Raw genomic sequence first — 21,328 nt, 5'->3', positions numbered from 1 at the left:
GGGATGGATTGGGAGGTTGGGGTTAATGGATGCAAACTATTGCTCTTGGAATGGATTTACAATGAGATCCTGCTGTGTAGCAATGAGAGCTATGTCTAGATACTTACTTTGCAGCACGACAATGGGAAAAAAATTATGTATACACGTATGTGTAACTGGGTCCCTATGCTGTACAGTGGGGAAAAAACAATAAAAAAGGGAAAAAAGAAAAGTAATGAGATATTACTTTACACCCTTTGGACTGGTGAAAATCTGAAACAAAATAATGATTGCTGATGGAAATATGAGTTGTTATAGTCTTTGCGCAAAGCAGTTTGGCGATATCTATTAAAAACACATATTCCTCAGAGGAGAACTCACACTTCTGGAGTATTTCCCATGCAAATAAAAGCCCTGCTTGTAAAGATATATGGGCAAAGGCATCTATTGCAGCATTGTTTGTACGACAATAAAGTGGGAAGAAAGGGCTTGCTCATCATAGGATAATCGCTGAATAAATTATAGTGCATTCAAACTATGGCATATAGCTTTGAAATGTACATGAGCTTTAAAATGGGAGAATTAGATCTATACAAAATGATTTGGAGGGATTTCTACCAAATTTTTCTGTTGTAACAAAACAAGATTCAGAAAAGTGTGTAGAATATGATATAATTTTTATAATATAAACATATACATTTAGCAAAGGCTAAAAATTTTGTGCCTTCTACTGTGTAACAAGCAAGCACTCCTTGACATGTTTCATTGGGTAGACTCATTTTAATGTTCAATATCCTGTGATGGAGGTGTTATTATCATTCCTATTTTACATGTGAGGAAACTGAGGTGCACAGAGACTAAGGAATTCACCCTAGGTCATGCACGTCAGAGAGCTGGAATCTGGACTCTAGAAGTTGAGTTCAGAGACTAGATTCTTAATCAGTGAACTTTTCTTTCTGAATAACTGGAAGGTAGGAAGTAGGCAAACAAGAAAAGAAGGGGAAATTACATTAAAAGCATATATTATATGATGGATTTATATAAACTTTTATGTGGGTGTGTGTATTCAGAAAGCGATGCATGAAGTAACGGTCCCTAAATATGAATGGTAGTTATCTCAGGATACTGTGATTGCACATGTGTTTTTAGTGTATTCCTTATACTCTTGTTTGAGTTTTCTACAATGAACATATATTTTTTTGAGGAATCAAAAAGAGAAACTTATGTATTGTAGGAAGTGCCAATGATTTGTATGCATTTTTTCATTTATTGTGATTTTCTTTCAGGGATTATCATGGGTATTTGCAAATTTAAAAGCATTTATAGCATTTAAAACTGAAACCAAAGAAACAACTCAAAATGGAAGCTAGGTAAGTAAATTATGGGCATTTGGAATGTATAATTAAATGATTTTAGACTATAAAAAGACATGAAAAGAATTTCACAACCTATTGCTATAATTAAAAGACAATTTCAAAATGATACACACTCAAGAATACCCTAAATACACCATCTTGGGTATGTGGCAGGCTAGAAAGAGACTGGAAGTTTATATGCCAGCATCTTGTATGTTTATTTATGGGGATTGTTATTATGAGTCATATTTTTCATTTCTTCTGTTTATTTTTTTCATTTAATAAACAAACATTACTTTTAAAATAAGAAATTAATGTGTAAGCAATAAAAATACCTTATTTTTTTCACTAGAAAATCAACCAAAAAATCAGTATTTTATCCTGAGGAACTGATCGCAGATACATATCCAGATTGAACTAAAGTGTATATACCATTTTTCCTTATTATTTATAATAGAGATAAAACTATAAAAAAAACTAATAAAAAATGAGGACACTAGTTGTGTAAATTGTGGGAAAATCGTGATGAAATATTATGCTTCCAGTAAAAAGACTGCCTTCAAGGAATTTTTAAAGACAGGAAAATATTCCTGGTGCACTGTTAACTGAAAAAAAACAGAAGAAAGATTTTTTTTTTAATGTAATCCTTAAAGGAAAACATGATTGTATGCTTTTACCTTTTATATTTTTCTGCATTTAGAAATGCTTTACAAACATATGCATTATTCTCCCAAGTAGAAAAATAAATGTTATATTAAAATAGCATAAAATACTATTATTTTTGAGGATTATGAAGTTCATGTATTAGCCATGAGAATTAACATTAATAAAGTAGTTCTCCTCTTCCCAAAGCTATTCCCCCACATCTTTCTCTCTGTCCTTTCTGAGTCTCAGGTTACCTTTTTGTGAAAAGAAATGTAAAGCACTGAGTATAGGAAACACTCCATCTACCTTAGTTCTTTCCCCTTCACTGAACTACCAGTGGGCAGCAGCTCTCATTCCAGACTTTAGACACTTACAGTCCAAAAGCAATAACCCATGGTATCACAGTTCATCCAGACACTGCATCAACGCAGATCTAGGACACAGGAGAGCTCTGCTCCACTGTTGGGAGTGGAGGGGAGGATGCTTAATAGGGGGATAATGAATACCAAGTATAGGGAAAGAACTAAGAAAAATCAGATTAGAGAAGCCTGAGGGGACTTTCATGGGTGGCCCAATGTTTTGTTTCTCTCCAACAATTAATTATTTATTTGGTCATGTCAATGGCATGAGGAAGTTCAGAAAGTTCCTGGGCCAGCGATCCAATGGAGCCACAGCAGTAACCTGCACCACTACAGTGAAGTGAATAACCATTCTCTCCAATGATTTAGGCAAGGAGTAGAAACAGAACCACTTGGAGCCAACACCGCAGGCCCAGGTTCACAGCTACCTGTGGCTGGGAACTCATCTCTTGCGTACTCCTAAGTCTGCTTCCTCATCCATAACCTCTCCACTTCTTGTCCTTTTTGGCAAGGCTGACTCTTGCTCTAGCTTTCCCCAGTCCCTATGCAAACTCTGACCTCCAAGAGGTCTGAAACTAGGTTAAGGGTTAAGTTATCCTTTGCCAAGGGCCATCCCCTTTCTTAAACAGCAGACCTTAGAGACATGACTTTCACAGAGCTCCAAAGGAATATGAGCGCAGGTGTGCATGCACCTGAGTGTGAGTTGATTTTGTGTTTAATATTATAAGCGTATGATTTGGTATCATTGACCTTCAAATCAAATTAGGTACTGATTAAATAATAAGACAGGAGAATCAGGATGCATTTAAACAGAACTCCCCCCTACATACTGCCCCCAAGAAGGTGCCTTGGCCTTGGCTGTGAGTGAGGATGAGGTAATAAGAGTGTTGAGATGACAGAAGAGTTCTCCTTGAATTAAGCAGATTGACTCTATCTTAAATAATAATGATGATGACGATGATGATGATAAAAGAATGACTTTGCAGCAGGTTCAACCACAGTACTTGATATTTCTGATAGGAACTCTACTCCTGCGTTTTTACTCCCCTTCATCTGTTGGCTATTTAAGTTAGCGAATATAGAGGCCTTAACATTTGTACTCTTGGGCTTGTTTTTAAGGATTTAAACTGTAAACTACCGCCAAGTCAATAATTGGAATATTTTTACAAGTAGAGACAGAAATCTCTCAATAGGTAAGTGCACGTCCTATTTTTAAGTGACCTCAGCTCTCCTATCAACTTAAAGATATTTTCTCAGGCCAGCTTCACCTTGGAGTTCATTTCAATTCAGTCCTGGCTGCCACATCCTTGGCATGAACCCCCTGTGTGAATGAATTATTCATCAGCATCTCTCTTCCTCTTCTCTCATCCTCCCAACTCAACTCCTGCCCACCCAAGGGTTGTGATGAGTCATTGGGAACAGGTGTCCTCAGTCTGCAGCTCACAATCTCACTCTTGATCCATAAGCCAATCAGCCGTACCTCCTTCTGTTCACAGCTTGCACTGTTAGCAATTATGTGGGGTAAATGGGCAATAAGCATTCATTCAAAATTTCAACAAAATCGCTGGCACAGAAGACACCCCCAAAGACACTTCCTCTCGAAATTATTCAACTTTTACATGCTTGTTTTAATTTTTTTAAAAACATCATATCTCCCAAACCAAGTGAACTTAGCCCACTCATTTTCCCATTTGTTTGGTTTTTTAGTCTTGACACCCTAGGAGATGCTAGTTTCTGGTAGGAGCCAAAATTATAACAAATATAAGGCCAGCCAACCAACAAGCAAAACTGAAATAACTGATGAGGCTAAAAATCTTTGGAATTTTAGAATACTTAAAAAAAAAAAAAAAAAAGCCAGTCCACAATATTGGTGATTATAAAACCCAGGAAGAAGATGCTGGGTCAAGATCAAAGTCTGGAAACAGACAAGAGAGCAAGGACTCCTTGAGGACTTTTGGTCAGCAAAAATGTTCTGCCACTTAAAACCGGAGAGTGTAATAATCATTTTTATATGCCACCTTATAGCTGCAGAACTCATAAAGAGCCCAGATGTCACCAAGGAGATACATTTCTGCATGCAACTTGTAATGGTGAGTATTTGAAATGAATCCTCAACATATATGAATGCCTTTTAACCTCATCATGACCTCAATCTTCAAGGATTTCAATGGCAAATTCATTTCTTTTTCATTCTAAGCTACCTATCAGTCAAGATGGCAGTTCCGTAAGCAAGAGAACACTTGGTCTAAGCTCTGGATTGTTCATTGATTAAAAACTGTGGTCTTCTGTACACACTATTTCAGAAGGAAAAGGCAAAAATCGTAACCTGTGTATCCTATTTTTATGGAAACATGATCACATAAATATGTGGGTTTCAAAATCCTTTTCCTTGGATCCAGAAGTTAATGGATATTAACAATTTATTTCCATAAAAATCCTTAAAACTTCACATTTAGTCCTATTAGAAAACTGCATTTGTGACATGTAACAGAACTCATTGGAGTAATCACCATTAAAATTTGTATAGTGAAAAAACACACAAACAAAAAAAACCCTAAAAGTATTCTGAGCAATTTATCTTGGCATAAGCAATTAATGATGCGAGATCCTAAAAGCATCAAGAAACATCACAAACTGTGTGTTTCTATAAAAGTGTGATAACTCCAACCAAACAACTCCACAGGAGAAATCTCAGCTTGAAGCACTTAGATCATTTCTCTTTCCTAAACTCTGCCATTCTACTTCGTTTAAAAATATTTTTATTACTGGGTAAATGATAGGGATGTTCAAAATTATCTGCTTAGGATAAAAACCACTGTCTTTTCACACTGAGTTAGGTTTATTTTTCTAAGATGTCCTAGAGTGAGCCAGAATCAGAACCAGAATCTATGTTATCTAAGAGGTTTACCTTTTTTAGATACTCCAAATGATTTTAAAACCAGGGATGTCAGAACACATATATGAGTAGTAAGAAGGGAGGTGCCAAGGGATTACTTTAAAAAATGACAATGAACTAGAAAAAGACCACTCAAGACAACAGTATGATGGATGCAGTGTCGGGCTACTCAGATCCCCACTCAGGAAGGAAGAACTCACTCTCCTGGCTGCAGGCAGCCCTCATCCATCTCAAGCTTCCAGGATCACCCCCAACAGAAGAGAGCTGCTTCATCCAAAGCCATAATCCTTTTCCAAGGTAACCAACAATAGGTGATTTATCAGTGGGAGGTTTTGTTTGTTTGTTTGTTTGTTTTTGTCTTTTTCTAGGGTCGCACCTGCAGCATATGTAGGTTCCCAGGCTGGGGGTCTAATCAGAGCTGTAGCTGCTGGCCTCTGCCACAGCCACGGCAATGGCAGATCCTTAACCCACTGAGCGAGGCCAGGGATCAAACCCGCAACCTCATGGTTCCCAGTCAGATTTGTTAACCACTGAGCCACGATGGGAACTCAGTAGGAGGTTTTAATAGCTCGACTCCCTCATCCCAACTGGATGTCTCAGAATGGTCATGCCATCTTCAGGCCAGCTGTGGTTCCTGAGGAGAATGCCTTATAGTTCTATTTCTCTCTTACCCAGTTCTACCTTCTTACTTTTTCCTTTCCTGGTGTTGATTCCAAGAGCATGCCCTAAAAAACGTTAGCTCCCTAATCTCCATCACAGAGTCTGTCTCCTGGGGAGGCAAGCTGCATAGGTACTAGGTGAAGGGTTTGAGCAACTGACATGTATTATTGCATCCTTTGAGGTAAATACTGTTATCTCCCCTTTTCTAGAGAGGAGAAAACTAAAGCACCAAGAAATCAAGTACTTGTCATTACTTGTTAATTCCTTGTTAAGTACTTGAATTCCTGGTCAAAGGTTACATATGTTTCCAATGGTACAGACAGGATTTAAGCCTCAACCATGTGACCTGGGAGTTCAGGATTTTAGCAAGTGCCCTCCCTACAAAGGACACATCATTTAGAAAAACTACTTACAGGCAACCTGAAATGAAGTGAATGATGCAAACAGCTGAGTATATTTTGAAGACTACTTTGACTTTCTAACATTCCAGGAGTAGCTAATGTCAAGTACGGATATATTTTCATGTAATTCCAAGCTGAAAAAATGCATTCAGCATATTATCTAAAAGTTCCAAGTAGGTCACATGGTTTATCTGATGCTCATTTGTGCACATATAACAATGTCATGTACCATTCACAGAAGGGTTTTTAGTAATTATCAGTGACAGATATAAAATAATATTACTTTGTGTGTGTGTGGACAGTTAATTGAGGAGGGAAAGAAAAGAAAGTGTAACCAAGCAGGGCCCTGTGGGACTCCTGGGCACAAAAGCTTTTCTGTGTCCCCCATTTCTTGCTTTTAGGAAACAGGCTCATTCAGCCTCCATGGCCTTCCCTGAATTCCAAGGGGGCAGGTTCAGACAGTTGCTATTCAGGGAAGGAAGGGGATACAAAGACGAGGGAGGAACAGTCAAGCAACAGTAGTATGGTCTCGGGGCAGGATCCCGCTTCCCCGGGCAGGGACACACATAATGACATAGGCATCTTATACACCTAAGAAAAAGTTATATTCCTTATGCTTCTTTTAGAAACGAAGACATAAAAAATCGAACAGCTTAGAGTCCTTCCTTGTGCTTAATTGCACCCTCAACACAATCACCCATAAGCTAAAGATAAGGCACCCTAAGCACAATGGCCTGTGGGTTAAAGATTAGCACATGATGTTTTTCAGGAACAAACTTCTAATCTCTGATCAATATGCACTTTTCACAAGCAATGTTATTCTAGGCAATAACCCAGAGGACCTCCAGCATGATCATGTCAAGATCTCCTGACACCAGCTTTGATGACTAAGATTCTCCTGAAGAAAGAAGAATGCATGTCTGCCCCATTCCTGATTCCTATCTAAAAACCTATCTAAAAACATTTTCTTTTTTTTACTATAAAAATACCTGTACTTCTTCTTAATGGAGGACACAGTCTTTAAGGCATTAGCCTGCTGTGGCCTCCTTTGCCTGGCAAAGCAATAAAAGCTATCCTTTTCTCCTTCACCCAAAACTCTATCTCTGCATTTCAGTTTGGCACCAGGGGACAGAGGCCAAGTTTTCGCAACAAGATGACTCTTTCTTTTCCTTTAGATAATAAACATATATCTAAACTCTATTATCTACACATGAATGTCCCCACTATTTCTACTTGAATACATTTTCCTTTTGCTTTTTTCTTCTTCTGAAGACACTTGGGTCAGCAACATTTTCTCATAGTAACTGTCCATTGAATGAGGAATGATGCTCTTGCCAAAGATTTATTTTCAAGGATGCCTTTCAAACATTTCTTCTTTCTTATTCTGTCTAGATAATGGAGGTCTCTGGCGGGTGGTTCTCAAATGAACTCATTCCTAAGGAGGAGCTGTAAACAGCCTAATTCTGGTGTTTCAAATAAACATCTTTAAATGTAATTTCTCCAACTATTCTCTTGTTTTATGAACAGTAGCCTTTTGGAGGAACAAACGTAAATGGATATAATAATTCTGAAAAGGGCAGATACAGAATAAAACGGAGTGGGTTGGCTATTTGTGTTGGAAATAGGGATGCTTCAAGAGAATTGGGTAGATTTGCTCGCCTCTTCATTTTCTCATACAAACAAAACCCATGTAAATGACTTTATAAGAATTTGTGATTTTTAGATGTAGTACATGGCCTCATACCTTCATCTTTACAGATTTCAGCTTCTTCTGAAGAAGGGCTGGGCACAGGAGCAGCATTGGCACCATCTGTAAAACAGAAGGAGAAACATAGTGTCAGAGTCCACACTGTCAGGTTGGAGCTTTCCTGCCCACCGCACCTCCCACCCCACCAAAGAAAGTAGGAGGCTGATTCATGTTCTAACAAACTGAATGGTCTTTGAAGGGGCTAGGGTTTATGACTCTCTTCTACCATGAGTGGAATAAAAACCTCCAGATAAGACAGAGCCCAATGAACCACAAACTATTTTTTTTGGTGAAGAATATTATTTGGCATTTTGCTTCTTCCCTACCTCTAGAGGAATGGTACATGATTTTTCTTAGTGAAAGACTGTGGAAGAAGTTTCCTTGCCAGTTTCTACAAAGTGCTTTTATGTGTGTGTGTTTAAAGTTTGGTTTTTCTTAGCAGAGCACTTCTGTTCCATTATGCCAGGCTGTCAAACTGCAGGGAGCACATCTGATGGCTGTCCCTGTGGACGCCCAGGAAAAAGGGATCATCTACAGGAAAGCACCAAAAGCCACTGGCGATTTCATGTCAGCCACGCACAGAATGGGGACTAAGGAACTTGGAGGTTCCTGTCTCCCATCTCAGCAGCAATTAACCTCACTGGACTTGGTCTTTGGCCTCCAGGATCGTAACTAACCTTTTAACATCAAAATAGTAAATTTAAGACAGGAAGGATTTCAAGGTCATTTGGAATGTTAATACTTGACCAACAGAAAAGGAATATATACAATCTCTTCATGTAGGAACAGGCTTATGGAACTAAAGACAACTCATACAAGCCTGACGGCTAACATATGTAAAGGCAAATGATATATTTTCTACTTTCAGGTCATATCTCTATCAGAATAGAGAATAACATTTTTAGTGGGAAGATAATTGGAGATGAATCGCTTTCTTTTGTTGGATGACAAACTCCTATTAAAAAAATGAGAAAACTACAAACCATCAATCTTGCCTTGACATCACATCTTCTCATTTCTCTACCCTTAAAAGGGGGTCTATGTTACTGTTCCAGACACCCTCAGCTCACGGTCTCTCCAAAACACACTCCAATTGGCTTCAATCCTCCACAAAGAATTCTCTTAAAAAGGTGCCAATGACCTCACTTTGCCAGATCCAAGGGCCTTTTCTCTTTTGTTAATTTCTCAGCAGCATTTCCCAAAGTCTGCTCTTCTTTCTAAAACATTTTCTTGCTCTGGCTGCTCCTTCTCTGTTGTTGCCACATAATCTAGATACCAGGGTGTCCCAGGCTTCACTGTTCTCCTTACTGATACATTTTCCTAGTCAATCTCACCCACCCCTGGTTTTAAGTATCACTTATATGCCAGTGACTCCAAAATCTGTATCTCTGGCCCACGCCTCTCTCTAGAAATCCAGACTCATATATCTGTCTTCTCAGCTTACCATACAGCTAAGAGTCCTCTTGAATTTACCATGGCCAAAACTGAACTCTCTTGATAAAAACTGTGCCTTGTGGCCAGTCTTTCATAAATCCGTAAGTGGCACCATCATCCACATAATTACCAATGCTAAAAACCTAGGATTTAGGCTGGATTCCTCCCCCACCCCCACCCTAATCCAGTCCATCAGCAGAACCTGTTTTCTCTACCTCTGGATTGAAACACATCCATCCATTTTGTCTCCATTTCCAGAAAATGCCAACACTGCTTTCCTGCTATACTCTTCCAACTGGTCTCACTTTGGCTCTTCTGACCCATTTTCACTCATAGGCAAAGTGAGCTTATTAAAGCAGATTATGTCCCTCCACTGTTTAACACCTTCCGTTGGTTTCTCCTCCTAGTTCTGATAATAACAAATCTTACAGTCAGACCTAATTTGGTCCTGTGCTCATCGCAAATCTCCCTAATCCACCACCCTCCAGCCACCGTGAACTTCCCTCTCCAACCTCTCAAAACTGGCCTTGAGACATCTGCATTATCTGGTCTCACCATCTGGACCACTCTTTTGACATTTTCAGCATCAAGATTTCACTTGAATGACTGCTTCTTCCGGGAGCACCCCCAAGTCTAGCCATGGCAAGCTGCCTTCTCAGGATTTCTTCCATATGACTCCTCATTTCTCCAGAAGGCTTGTATTACTGTCATACTTTTAAAAATTGGTTATTTTTGGATCACTGCCACTAGAATATAAGCTTCAAGGAAGCAAGGATATTTATCATTTGCTGCTCTACTTCAGTGCCCAGAACAGTGCCTGGGGCCCAGTAACCCCCAACAGGTATTTGTTAAATGGCTGTTTGAGGAATATGATCTACAACTTTGATTCAGTTTGTGATCAAATTCAGTCAGAACTGCTAGATTATGCTTGTTTGAGCTTGTACTCTTTTCATGATATGGGAGAGGCCTGTGGAGTTGAGTCATCAGAAATGAGGCTGGAAATTCTATTGAAGATACTTTTGTTTTGGAAGAAAGGTCAAAAGGACTTATAATGACCACAACTGCACCTCTTGATTTCTCCATACTTGGGTTAGGGAGGCAGAGTAGATACAGTGATGTATGCTGACACTGGCCAAGATCACAGATGAATCCTGCCACGGGATTCTTTGCCAGTCAGCGGGCTCACTGGGAAGAGCAAGAGGAGCCCCCTGCCCCCTATTGTCCCCAAAGGGGTGCATTTAAGACTCTTTACACTGAGAGGCACCCATACTGTGGTGAGGACACTGGGCATCCAAGAAGTGGAAAAGAGGGCTTACATTCTAGTACTCTCTCCTAACAGGTAGGATGATCCCAAATCTAGAAAAAAATTGACTGTTCTCAATTGATTAAGGGAAAAGAGATGAATAAGTAAAATGCAGGTGGAGTTCCCAACGTGGCCTAGCATGTTAAGAACCCGACATAGGCTCCATGAAGATGCAGGATTGATCCCTGGCCTCACTCAGTGGGTTAAGGATTTTGCACTGCTGCAAGCTATGGCATAGGTCACAGATGCGGCTCAGATCCCAAGTAGCTGTGGCTGTGGTGTAGGTTGCAGACATGGCTAGGATCCGGCTTTGCTGGGGCATAGGCTGGCAGTTGCAGCCTGGATTCGACCCCTAGTCTGGGAATTCTATATGCTGCAGGTGCAGCCCTAAAACAACAACAACAACAACCAAAACAAAAAAAAACCTGGCAGATGTGTGTGTGTGTGAACAGGGGTGGGAGAAATCTATGTTGATAAAGACAGTTTGGGACAGAGCAGGGAGTGAGTAAAACCTGTGAAACCACAATAGTCAGAGAATGGCCTCAGCTGTCAGCAGTTAGTTGACTAATAATGCTCCTCAGCCCCAAACAGTAAAAACAGTGACAGCTTTTCACAGAAGACTCATCTTCCACAGAGCATAATGATGTGATGGCCAGAAGCTGGGGGCCAGGGTGGTTTGGATAACAACCATTTGCTGTATAAGAAATTCATTCCACTTCAGGGACTACATTTCAGCAAAGGGAGCAGCTGACCCAGTGGCAGGTATGCAAGGTCCCAGCCGCCTTGCTTCAGTGCCTTCTCTGATTGGCCTTCTTCAATTCCATCTTCTAGGCTAATAATAAAAGCTTTCAGTTCTCTAGCAAAAGTTCCAAGGTTAATGTAGGAAATTTTCGGTGAAAAACTTATCACACTACCTGGATTATTTCTAAGAGCCTAGCCTATAGCCTAGGATGTGACTGGCACATGAGCAGAGCTCACTGTTTTAAAAATGCCCCATGAGTTTGTCTTGAAAAATAGACAGAAAAAGGACATTTTTATTTTGGTGGTTATGGTGACAATTGCATACTTGTACAGATCATTCTTTTAAAGGAAAGCATGTCTTAGTACAAAAAGGGAGGAAGAAAAGACCTTCTAAGGTGGGGACAATCTCTTTTGAGTCTTAAGTGCTATTTTAGGAAAAATCAGGGGTTTGGGATTAACATATACACACCACTATATAAAAATATATAATCAACAAGGACCTATGATATAGCTCAGGGAACTATACTGAATATTTTGTGATAACCTGTAAGAGAAAAGAATCTCAAAAAGAATATCTATTTATATCTATATACAAATAGATCTATTTATGTCTACATACCTATCTATATCTACCTCTCTCATATATAAATATATATTTATCTATATAGAGACTCTCTCTCTATAGGAATACCTACACATATATATCTGAACCACTTTGCTGAAACTAACACACCACTGTAAATCAACTATACTTCAGTAAAAAAATGTTCAGGTTACAATATATGGGAGAGGATCTTTAAGCCTTCTATTGGCACATCTGCTCTTCAGTGGACGGAGCTGATGTCAGGAAGGCTCTAGATCTCACTGAGTTCTGGGTGTAGGGGTTAAGTAAGGCACCATCACATCATTGCCTACAATATACAGAGGAATGAGCAGAAGCTTGTCTTTTCAAAAGTCAATGCAAAACTATAAAGGACATTCTATTCGTTATGAAGAGAAAGCCTCTGATACATTTTCTGTATATGTTTTCCATTTCATTTTTTTCCCCAAACCACATCTACTGCTTTTGACCTGCCCTAAATCAGCCATGCTCTGACTTCATCCTTCCAAAGAGCATCGCTAAGCAAACTGCTATCATCTGGGGGCAAAGTAGAGCTGGCAATTGAGACAGAGAGGGTACCCTTGCCATTGGAGGCAATGACACTCATAGTTAACAGGGCTGGTGGCTTCCTGAGGGGGGCCTGAATGAACCCTGATGTTACTTGGTGAAAAGGTATCAATATTTTCAGAAAAAAAGCACTAAACAAAGCCATTGTTCACCTCTGTGGATGAGGCCTAGGAGACTCCTCAAAAGAAATCTGAGCCCACCTGCTTCTTGGCTCTGTCCTTCCATTTCTTCCACACTTTGCTTTTCCTCTGGACCGTTCTCATCTTTCAAGAAAACCACAGAGGGGGAAAAAATAAGTTAAGTCAATTTATGAAATATCTCTTTATGGCTAATACGCTGCACTGAAATTAATTGTAACCAATGTAGCATGACTCCCCATAAAGCAGGGCAGAGTGATGAATCAGAGGCGTGAAACAGAAAAATTACCTACATAAATAGGTGCATTTATCCTAGTCCCTTCTCACATGATTTGCTTGGTGGAATGTTGAACCATAGTAAACAAAATTCACGCAGCAGTTCCAGTATCACCTCTCTCCTTGCACAGCATTTCCCAAAATGAAATGCAGATTTTTATTCCAATCTGCTTTCTTACCCCTTGACTCAAGCAATATGCACTGTGTAAGGAAACTTGGTTGGATACATCCCTATGCTCTTTATTTTCCTATTTGATATAGGTTGCAAAAAAAATTATTTTTACTTAAGGTTTTACAAGTTTTAGTTTTTTAATCCATTTATGTGCATGTTTCATATGACAGTATAATATATCTATGCTATGAAATATTATGCTGGTCAAATTTATGCTGTAGTATATATAATAAATAACTGGGTGGGTGTAATGGAGGCTATACATTAGAAACTGGCTAAAATTTTTTCTTTGGCTTAAAACATACAATATATACCTGTGGATTTATGTGTAGAAAAAAATAAACTTTTCCTTTTTTTTCTTTTTCTTTTTAGGGCTGCAGTCATGGCATATGGAGGTTTCCAGGCTAGAGGTCCAATTGGAGCTGTAGCTACGGGCCTATGCCAGAGCCACAGCAATGCCAGAACCAAGCTGCATCTGCTACCTACACCACAGCTCACGGCAATGCCAGATCCTTGATCCATTGAGCAAGACCAGGGATAGAACCCACAACCTCACGGTTCCTAGTCAGATTTGTTTCTGCTGCACCATGACGGGAACACGGAAAAAATTAACTTTTCAAAGGCAAATAAAGGTATCATTTTATAACTCATTGATGGGAGGGTTTCCAAATCTATTTGTTTGGAAAAAAAATTGATAAATTTATATAAAGACATAGACGTAACATATAAGATAAGTAGTTACAATACAGAAAACATAAAGCAGAAGTCACCTGCACATAATACCATGGATTAAAGATGGTGAGAGACTGTATCTCAAGATGTAGAAGCTATTTTTTTTCTCTCCTTAAATTTGGACTGGCTCTGTGGCTTGTTTAGACCAGTGAAGTGTGCAAATGATGTTCTGGGCCCTCCAAGTCAAGGCCTCAGAGGACTAGCAGTTTCCTCTGTCTCCCACTGGGAGGCCAACCGCCCTACTGTAAAGACACTCAGGCTGGTGCCCCCAATGGGGAGGGGTCCACGGAAAGATGGAAGTGCAGAGGCATGTGAAGGTGAAGCCTTCTTGCACCTTTCAACCCAATCCAGCTGCCAGGTGAATGTGCCCAACTCATGAGCCCCAGATGCCAGCTGAGTGCACGCAACTCATGACCTCAGCCCACACAGAGGAGAAGAAGAATTGCCCTGTTGAGCCCTTTGAAAAGTTGTGACCCATAGCCAGGCTCAGATGACTTAAAGTTGTTCTGCTGTAGTGCTTTGACCTATCATCTGCTACAATAACCAGCTCTTAATCCAGAGGCAAGAGGATGGGGAAGCCTCTCTGGAGGAAGACTCAACTAGCAGAGCTAGAACAAGAGCCTGGGAGGCAATGGGGTAACCTTCTCCTAAGGAGCTCTGAAAAATAACCTACTGACGAGAGTTGCAGATGGGAAAACATTTGGAATTTACCCGAATGAATGAAAAAGTTTCTAATAGAATGATGAAAACAAACAAATAAACGAGAATGACACTCTGACATGGGGAAGGGATCCTCTCAGTGAATAAATATATAAGTAGGAATACAATTCCCTCTGCCCTGCACTGTGCCATTTGTCATGAGGGCAAAATATCATTTTTAATATGACCGCCTGGGGTGGCTCTGTAGTTCCCAAGGTTCTCAATGGCACATTTATTTATTTTATTTTTTATTTTTTTGTTTGTCTTTTTGCTATTTCTTTGGGCCACTCCTGCAGCATATGGAGGTTCCCAGGCTAGGGGTTGAATTGGAGCTGTAGCCACTGGCCTAAGCCAGAGCCACAGCAACGCGGGATCCGTGCCGCATCTGCAACCTACACCACAGCTCACGGCAACACCAGATCGTTAACCCACTGAGCAGGGGCAGGGACCAAACCCGCAACCTCATGGTTCCTAGTCAGATTTGTTAACCACTGCGCCACGACGGAAACTCCCTCAATGGCACATTTATAAGGAACACTCTGACATCTCTGTCCTGGTTCTCGGAGGAGGTGCCAACACTGGCTTCGGCTGTAGGGAGGAACTAGCCATCACTGCTGCTTCTGCTCCCTTAACAAGGTCAAGCTGGTACAGGTGCACATGTCCAAAACACAGTATTCCCCCCGCCTCCACCAAGCAGATTCACACTCAAGCAGGAAAAATCTGCCAGCTTTCCTGTATCCACCCCTCTCCCCAACAGACAGACCTCTTAACACAGATTTCACAGTAGGCTTGAAGTCTGCAGTGACAGGATGCTTTTAAAATTAGTCTGGTGACTACATCTCCTCTGGAGCAGGGTAAAAGCTTTCTTGTGAAGGGAGATAAGGAAGGAAAGAGTAACAAGTTACAGGGAGGTGAAGAATTGGTTCCAGCAGTTCTAAATGCATGAAAAGGGAATTCATGGTCAGACCCCTGAGTGTGACTCCAAGTCCAGTTTTAGAATAACAACCAGTCTGGCTCTTTATCTAATCTACTGCTACTGGGTTTTTACCCTTAATCCATGTGCCAGGTGTCCCAATCCCTAACACAGTCATCCATGTGGTGTGTTCTGTTTTCCACTTCGAGTCTTGGCTGTGTGGTGTTCTAGCTGCAGTATCTCTGCCCTTGCAAAGCAAATTCAAGAAACCCTTGGCATGTTTATCAAAGAGTAAGTGCATCCTAGAAGAATGCTGGATGTGGCATTTAAATAACTTGCCCTCCAATGAAAAGGTTTGAGTATCTTGCTTTCATCAGTTTCCAAAGACAGTGCACCCCCAAATCCAGCAGGGGGAACCAGCGCAGAAGCCTTGCTTTCAAAACCTGGTTTATGCATTCTCAGGCAATTAGATTAGCATTCGTTTCATTCTTTTAAAAGGACAGTTTGGCTAGCTTATAACTTGCCATCCATTTAAAATGCCTCAAATGGGTGAGTTCTTAGTGAAACAGTGGGCTTCCTCCAATAGGAAAGAAAAAAATCCTATTACACAGTTACTGGTAAGTATTTGATAAGGACAAGCTTTCCTTTTATCAGTCTCCTCTGTCTAGCTATCTTCGCAGGAAGCACATAAACAATAAAAAGTTAAGTAGAGTGGGGAATGTAAACTTGTGATTTTTAGAAGGGATTTAAAAGGCTTACAATAAATGTGAAGAAATATAGTGAAATGACAGGCTATTTTGTGAGCTTAAAAACTGTCACACAGAAGCTAAATTTTCTTAGTTAATATGTCTGCGGAATCCCATATTTGCTTCAGATAGTACATTTCCATAGTACTCATGTTCATTGTCACAGAACACCACTTTCCCACATCCAAATCACATGACTTGTGAGGATTCTAATGGATGAATCATTTTTGCTTCTCCAGTATTAGGATTTTGCCCTCCAGTTTTTCGACCCATATTTATTGAGCATGTATTGTATGCAAAGATATTTCAGGAGTTTTATAGAAATAAAAAATAGAGACTCCTACTGTAAAGTGAAGTCATGTAAGTAGAAGGAATGCACCATTGGTTGGATGATGACAGGAATGCAGTTCATGTTTAATTGTAGAGGGAATTAGCTTTATAAGGGCAAAATTTCAATGTCATGGCTATAAATTGCTATCCTGATATTTGCAGTTCCCTTTTTATGGCTGTGCCCACGGCATGTAGAAGTTCCTGGACCAGGGATCAAACCCACAAGAAAGCAGAGACAAAGCTGGATCTTGAAACTGCTGAGCCACCAGGGAGCTCCTGCAGTTCCTTTTGTGAACTGTGTACAGGGATTGGAATAGAAAGGGGAGGTAGGAGTTCCCATTGTGGCTCAATGGTGAAGAACCTATTATCCATGAAGATGCAGGTTTGATCCTGACCTCACTCAGTGGGTTAAGGATCTGGCATTGCTGCAGGCTGCAGGATAGGCTGCAGGTGCCTCTTGGATCCCATATTACTGTGGCTGTGGCATAGGCCGGCAGCTGCAGCTCCAATTCAACCCCTAGCCTAGGAACTTTCATATGCTGCCAGTGTGGCCCTAAAAACCAAAAAGAAAAACAAAAGAAAAAAAGAAAGGGGAGGTAAGTCAGAACAAATTCATCCTTGCTACTCGGGAAACAAACTGACATGTACTGCCTGCTGGTATTCTATTACTTTTTCTCCTAGAAGCCCAAGATTTCTGGATACAGAGAGAGCATAGGCAATTCAAATGCAATTGTTTACAGACTGGATTATTGGTTGAACTGATTCTTCAGTTACCTGTAATGTAATAAATATCCCAGAATCCTTCCACTGATGTTGGACTTGACCAAGAGACTTGATATGGATAGTGAAATGTTAGTGCGCATGATGGGAGCTCAGAGCTTGGATGTATTGCCTAATTGGACTTGGTGCTTGTGCTTCTGATATTTGCCATGTCAAGAAGATGCCTCTGCAGCTGCTGGGTTAACAAGGATCAGAGATACCTGGAACAGACTTGACCCCAAGTCATGGTCTGGAGGCAAGACCAGAAAACTCACAGCTTGAAATAGAAATGTCCTGCTGAGCCCAGCTTACACCAGCTTAACCACAGTTGGCTTGTAAATCTGTGAGCATGAGAAGAAATCTTTCTTGTTGTAAGATGCTGCATTATGGGATGGTTTGTTATACAGCTATCTGTAACAATAGCTGATGAATACAAATGGCATATTCATTTTATTCAGATCAGGAAGACTCAAAGTTATTTATAATTTATTTTTTAAACTCTTCACTCCTTCATTTATAAGGAATTCAGTCTTTAATTTTGTGTTTTGCCAGTCAGCTGCATTCTCAGCTTACACATTCCAAAACTCTCTAGAAGGCACATATTCAAAAGATAAATTCAGCTTATAGAGAGGATGCTCTCAAAGAGTCTGCAAGGCCATCAGTGTTCATGTTTTATTTAATAGATCTCTGTGGGCAGCAGGATAATACTAGTTAATACCAGGAAACTATGCGTTGAATACAGGCCATGTTCTGCTCAGTATTTAAGTGTTCTGCATAGATTATCAAATTTAATTCTCATAACAACCCAATGAGGTAGGTATTATTATTATTGTCCACATTTCATGGATGGGGAAACTGAAAAACAGAGATATTAAGCAATTTCCCTGAGATCCCACAGTGATGTCAGCAGGGTTTCAACCCAGTCATCTCAGACCAGAGCTCACTAGCAAATCCTCGGAAATGTAACTAATAATTGTTAACTGGGTCAGACAGTTATATTATGAATCAGTAAAAATGTGGGAAAATGATTCTTAATAATAGCTGAAGAATTCAACTATAATCTCGTATACATTTTGAGAATGCTAAGAACATGGAGAAACTAGCTCTTCTGACACTTAAGCCAGAGTGGTACAGAGCTACAGCTCCAAATATATTTTTCATACTAAAGACATTTTTCTTTCGAAACAATGTTAAGCAATGGAGAGTTACAAGAACAGTACAAGAAATTTTCCTTTTTTTCCCCTGAACCGTTGGGGACATAAAATCACCCTCTTACCACCCCTGTCAGCTCTGCATACTTTAGTCTGTATTTTCTACAAACACATTCTCCTCCATGCAACCATCGCGATCAGGAGATGAGCAGTGATGACATTCCTACCATGTAAGTCACAGACCACAGTCAAGCTTTTCTGATTTTTTTCTTTATTATGATTTTTTTAAATTGAAGTATAGTTAATTTTCAAGGCTGTGATAATTTCTGCTATACAAAAAAGTGACCAAGTCATACATATATGTATGTGTGTATGTATATATATGTATATATATATGTATACACACATATACATATATAAACACATATATCCATTCTCTCAGATTCTTTTCCCACATAGATGATTGCAGAATACTGGGTTGAGTTCCCTGTGCTCTATAGCAGGTCCCTGTGGCCAATCATTCCATATACCTCAGTGTGCATATGCCAGTCCCAAGGTAACCTATGCCCTTTGGTAACCATATGTTTTCAAAGTCTGTGAGTCTGTTTCTGTTCCGCAAATAAGTTCGTTAGTATCCTTTCTTTTTAGATTTCACATATAGGTGATAGCATATGATGTTTGTCTTTCATGGTCTACCCAACTTCGCTTAGTATGATGGTTTCAATTTTCTAAGGTTACCTTTCACAGGATCACACACTGTCTTTGGTCGTCCTGTCTCTTTAGGCTCCTTCAACCTAAGACCAAGATGCCCTTCTGACCTCACCTGTATTATGCGCAGACTGGGAGTGGGGTTGCCACACCTGCTTCAGTGGTAATGCTCACCTCGCTCAGCCCTGCTTATTGGCTTTAGGATGAAAGAAAAGAGAGAATGAAAGAAGAGAGAGGAGTTCCAAACATTTAAACATTGGCTGATTGATCTATCTTTTTCTTTTTTTTCCTTTTTTTTTTTTTTTGTCTTTTTAGGACTGCACCTACAGCATATGGAGGTTCCCAGGCTAGGGGTCAAATCAGAGCTGTAGCTGCTGGCCTATGCCACAGCCACAGCAACACCAGATCCGAGCCATGTCTGTGACCTATACCACAGCTCACGGCAACCCTGGATCCTTAACCCACTGAGTGGGGCTAGGGATTGAACCGTGTCCTCAGATTCGTTTCTGCTGAGCCACAATGGGAACTCCACAATTCCCAAGTTGATGGCCTCACTATCTTAATGAGAAGTCTCATGTATGTCTTCCAGTGCAGATGAAAGATGTGTACAGCTGGGTGGTCGCAACCTGACTTAAGCAGTAGCTGCTGCCTCCTAGGCACTTCCTAGGCACCAGGCACTTATTTGCCTCCAAACCATTACCATGAATCCCTTGACAGTCCTACTGAGTTAGACTTCCATCTACATTTTTACAGATCAAGATTTCAAGGTTTTGGGAGGTCAAATAACTCCCCCGATGACCCATAATTAGTGTCAGAACTGAGCCATAAACTTAAGTACAGGTTATGCCAAACCCTGAGATCTTTCTTGCATTGCAGATCTGGGTGACTTCTTCTGACCCCTGAGAACTAAATTTCGAGGTCTCTACTGAGAATGATGCCCTTGCTGCTCCTAGGGTGTCCTCAGCACCCAGCACATCGCCTACCATCCAGTAGGGGCCCCATAAACACTTGTCAAAGATGAAGAAGGAGATTTCACTTTCCTCGAAGCAGTAATTCTTTTTTTTTTTTTTTGTTCAAACTATAATTCAGTTCTCATTGTAAGAAAGGTATGGTGTCTATCTGAGCCTCTGGTCGGACCTCATTAAATTATGGACTAGTTTTAAAGTGTCACATCTCTTTGATCACAAGTAACGGTTGTGAAAAATCAAGCGTGGTACTAAGTAGGGAGCACTGGTCATTAAGAGCACATCAGCTTTCATGATCACCCTAGTCCAGCTTCCATCCCTCTCCTGGATTGGGGCAAGGAAATCTTATTCTCAATCTAGAAGCCAAACGATGTGCTATAAAATGTTTAAGTTAAATCATCCCATTCCCCTGCTCACATGCCCCCCTTATACTCAAAGGCAGCACAGCTCTACGCCAGAGACCCTACTGTTTTTCTGCCCTGACTTCCCTCTCATCTCCTCCTTATTTCCTCCCTCCAGCCACACGGGCCCCTGTGCTTCTCCTCCAGCACACGAGGGTGTCTTTGCCCCATGTCTTTGTACTGCCCATCCCATCCCTTCTGCCTGGAGTGGTTTTCCCTGAGGTCCTTCAAGTCTTTGCCCAAATGTCCACTTTTTCTTTTTTCTTTTTAGGGCTGTACCTGCAGCATATGGAAGTTCCCAGGCTAGGGGTCAAGTCAGAACTGCACCTTTAGGCCTATACCACAGCCACAGCAGTGTGGGATCTGAGCTGCATCTGTGACCTATGCCACAGCTCACAGCAACACCACATCCTTAACCCACTGAACAAGGCCAGGGATCAAACTTGCATCCTCATGGACACTGTGTCAGCCTCTTAACCCACTAAGCCATATTGGAAACTCCCCAAATGTCTACTTTTTAATCTGTGCTGAATACTCCACTTAACCTTGCATCATCTCCCCAGCCCCACACATTCTGTCCTCCTTTTCCTGATCTGCTTTTAATTTTTGCTTTTTTTCAATTACCTATCATCTTCTAATAGGTAATTGAGG

The 21,328-nt window shown here is 40.5% G+C and overlaps 1 protein-coding gene across 8 annotated transcripts in view; it reads right to left on the bottom strand.

Moving 5' to 3' along the window:
- The window catches only part of MACROD2 (mono-ADP ribosylhydrolase 2), a 2,051,375-nt gene that overhangs the window by 124,961 nt on the left and 1,905,086 nt on the right, over nt 1–21,328 (bottom strand). For 6 of the 8 annotated variants that reach the window (XM_085004514.1, XM_085004516.1, XM_085004515.1 and 3 more), the window contains 2 exons: nt 12,841–12,951; nt 8,040–8,105 (listed from right to left, as the gene is read on the bottom strand). In XM_085004514.1, the coding sequence (XP_084860640.1) occupies nt 8,040–8,105; nt 12,841–12,951 (177 nt within the window). The remainder of the gene's footprint in view (nt 1–8,039; nt 8,106–12,840; nt 12,952–21,328) is intronic. The other 2 variants (XM_021077531.2, XM_021077533.2) reach the window with 2 other exon arrangements.

The sequence above is a fragment of the Sus scrofa genome, chromosome 17, assembly GCF_054392235.1.
Source record: "Sus scrofa isolate SSC_HxYL_T2T_F1_AM1 chromosome 17, Sscrofa_HxYL_maternal_Yorkshire_Landrace_v2.0, whole genome shotgun sequence".
NCBI classification, from domain to species: domain Eukaryota; kingdom Metazoa; phylum Chordata; class Mammalia; order Artiodactyla; family Suidae; genus Sus; species Sus scrofa.
The sequence above is the reverse complement of the archived record's forward strand: the minus strand, read 5'-3'. Positions and strand labels throughout refer to the sequence as shown.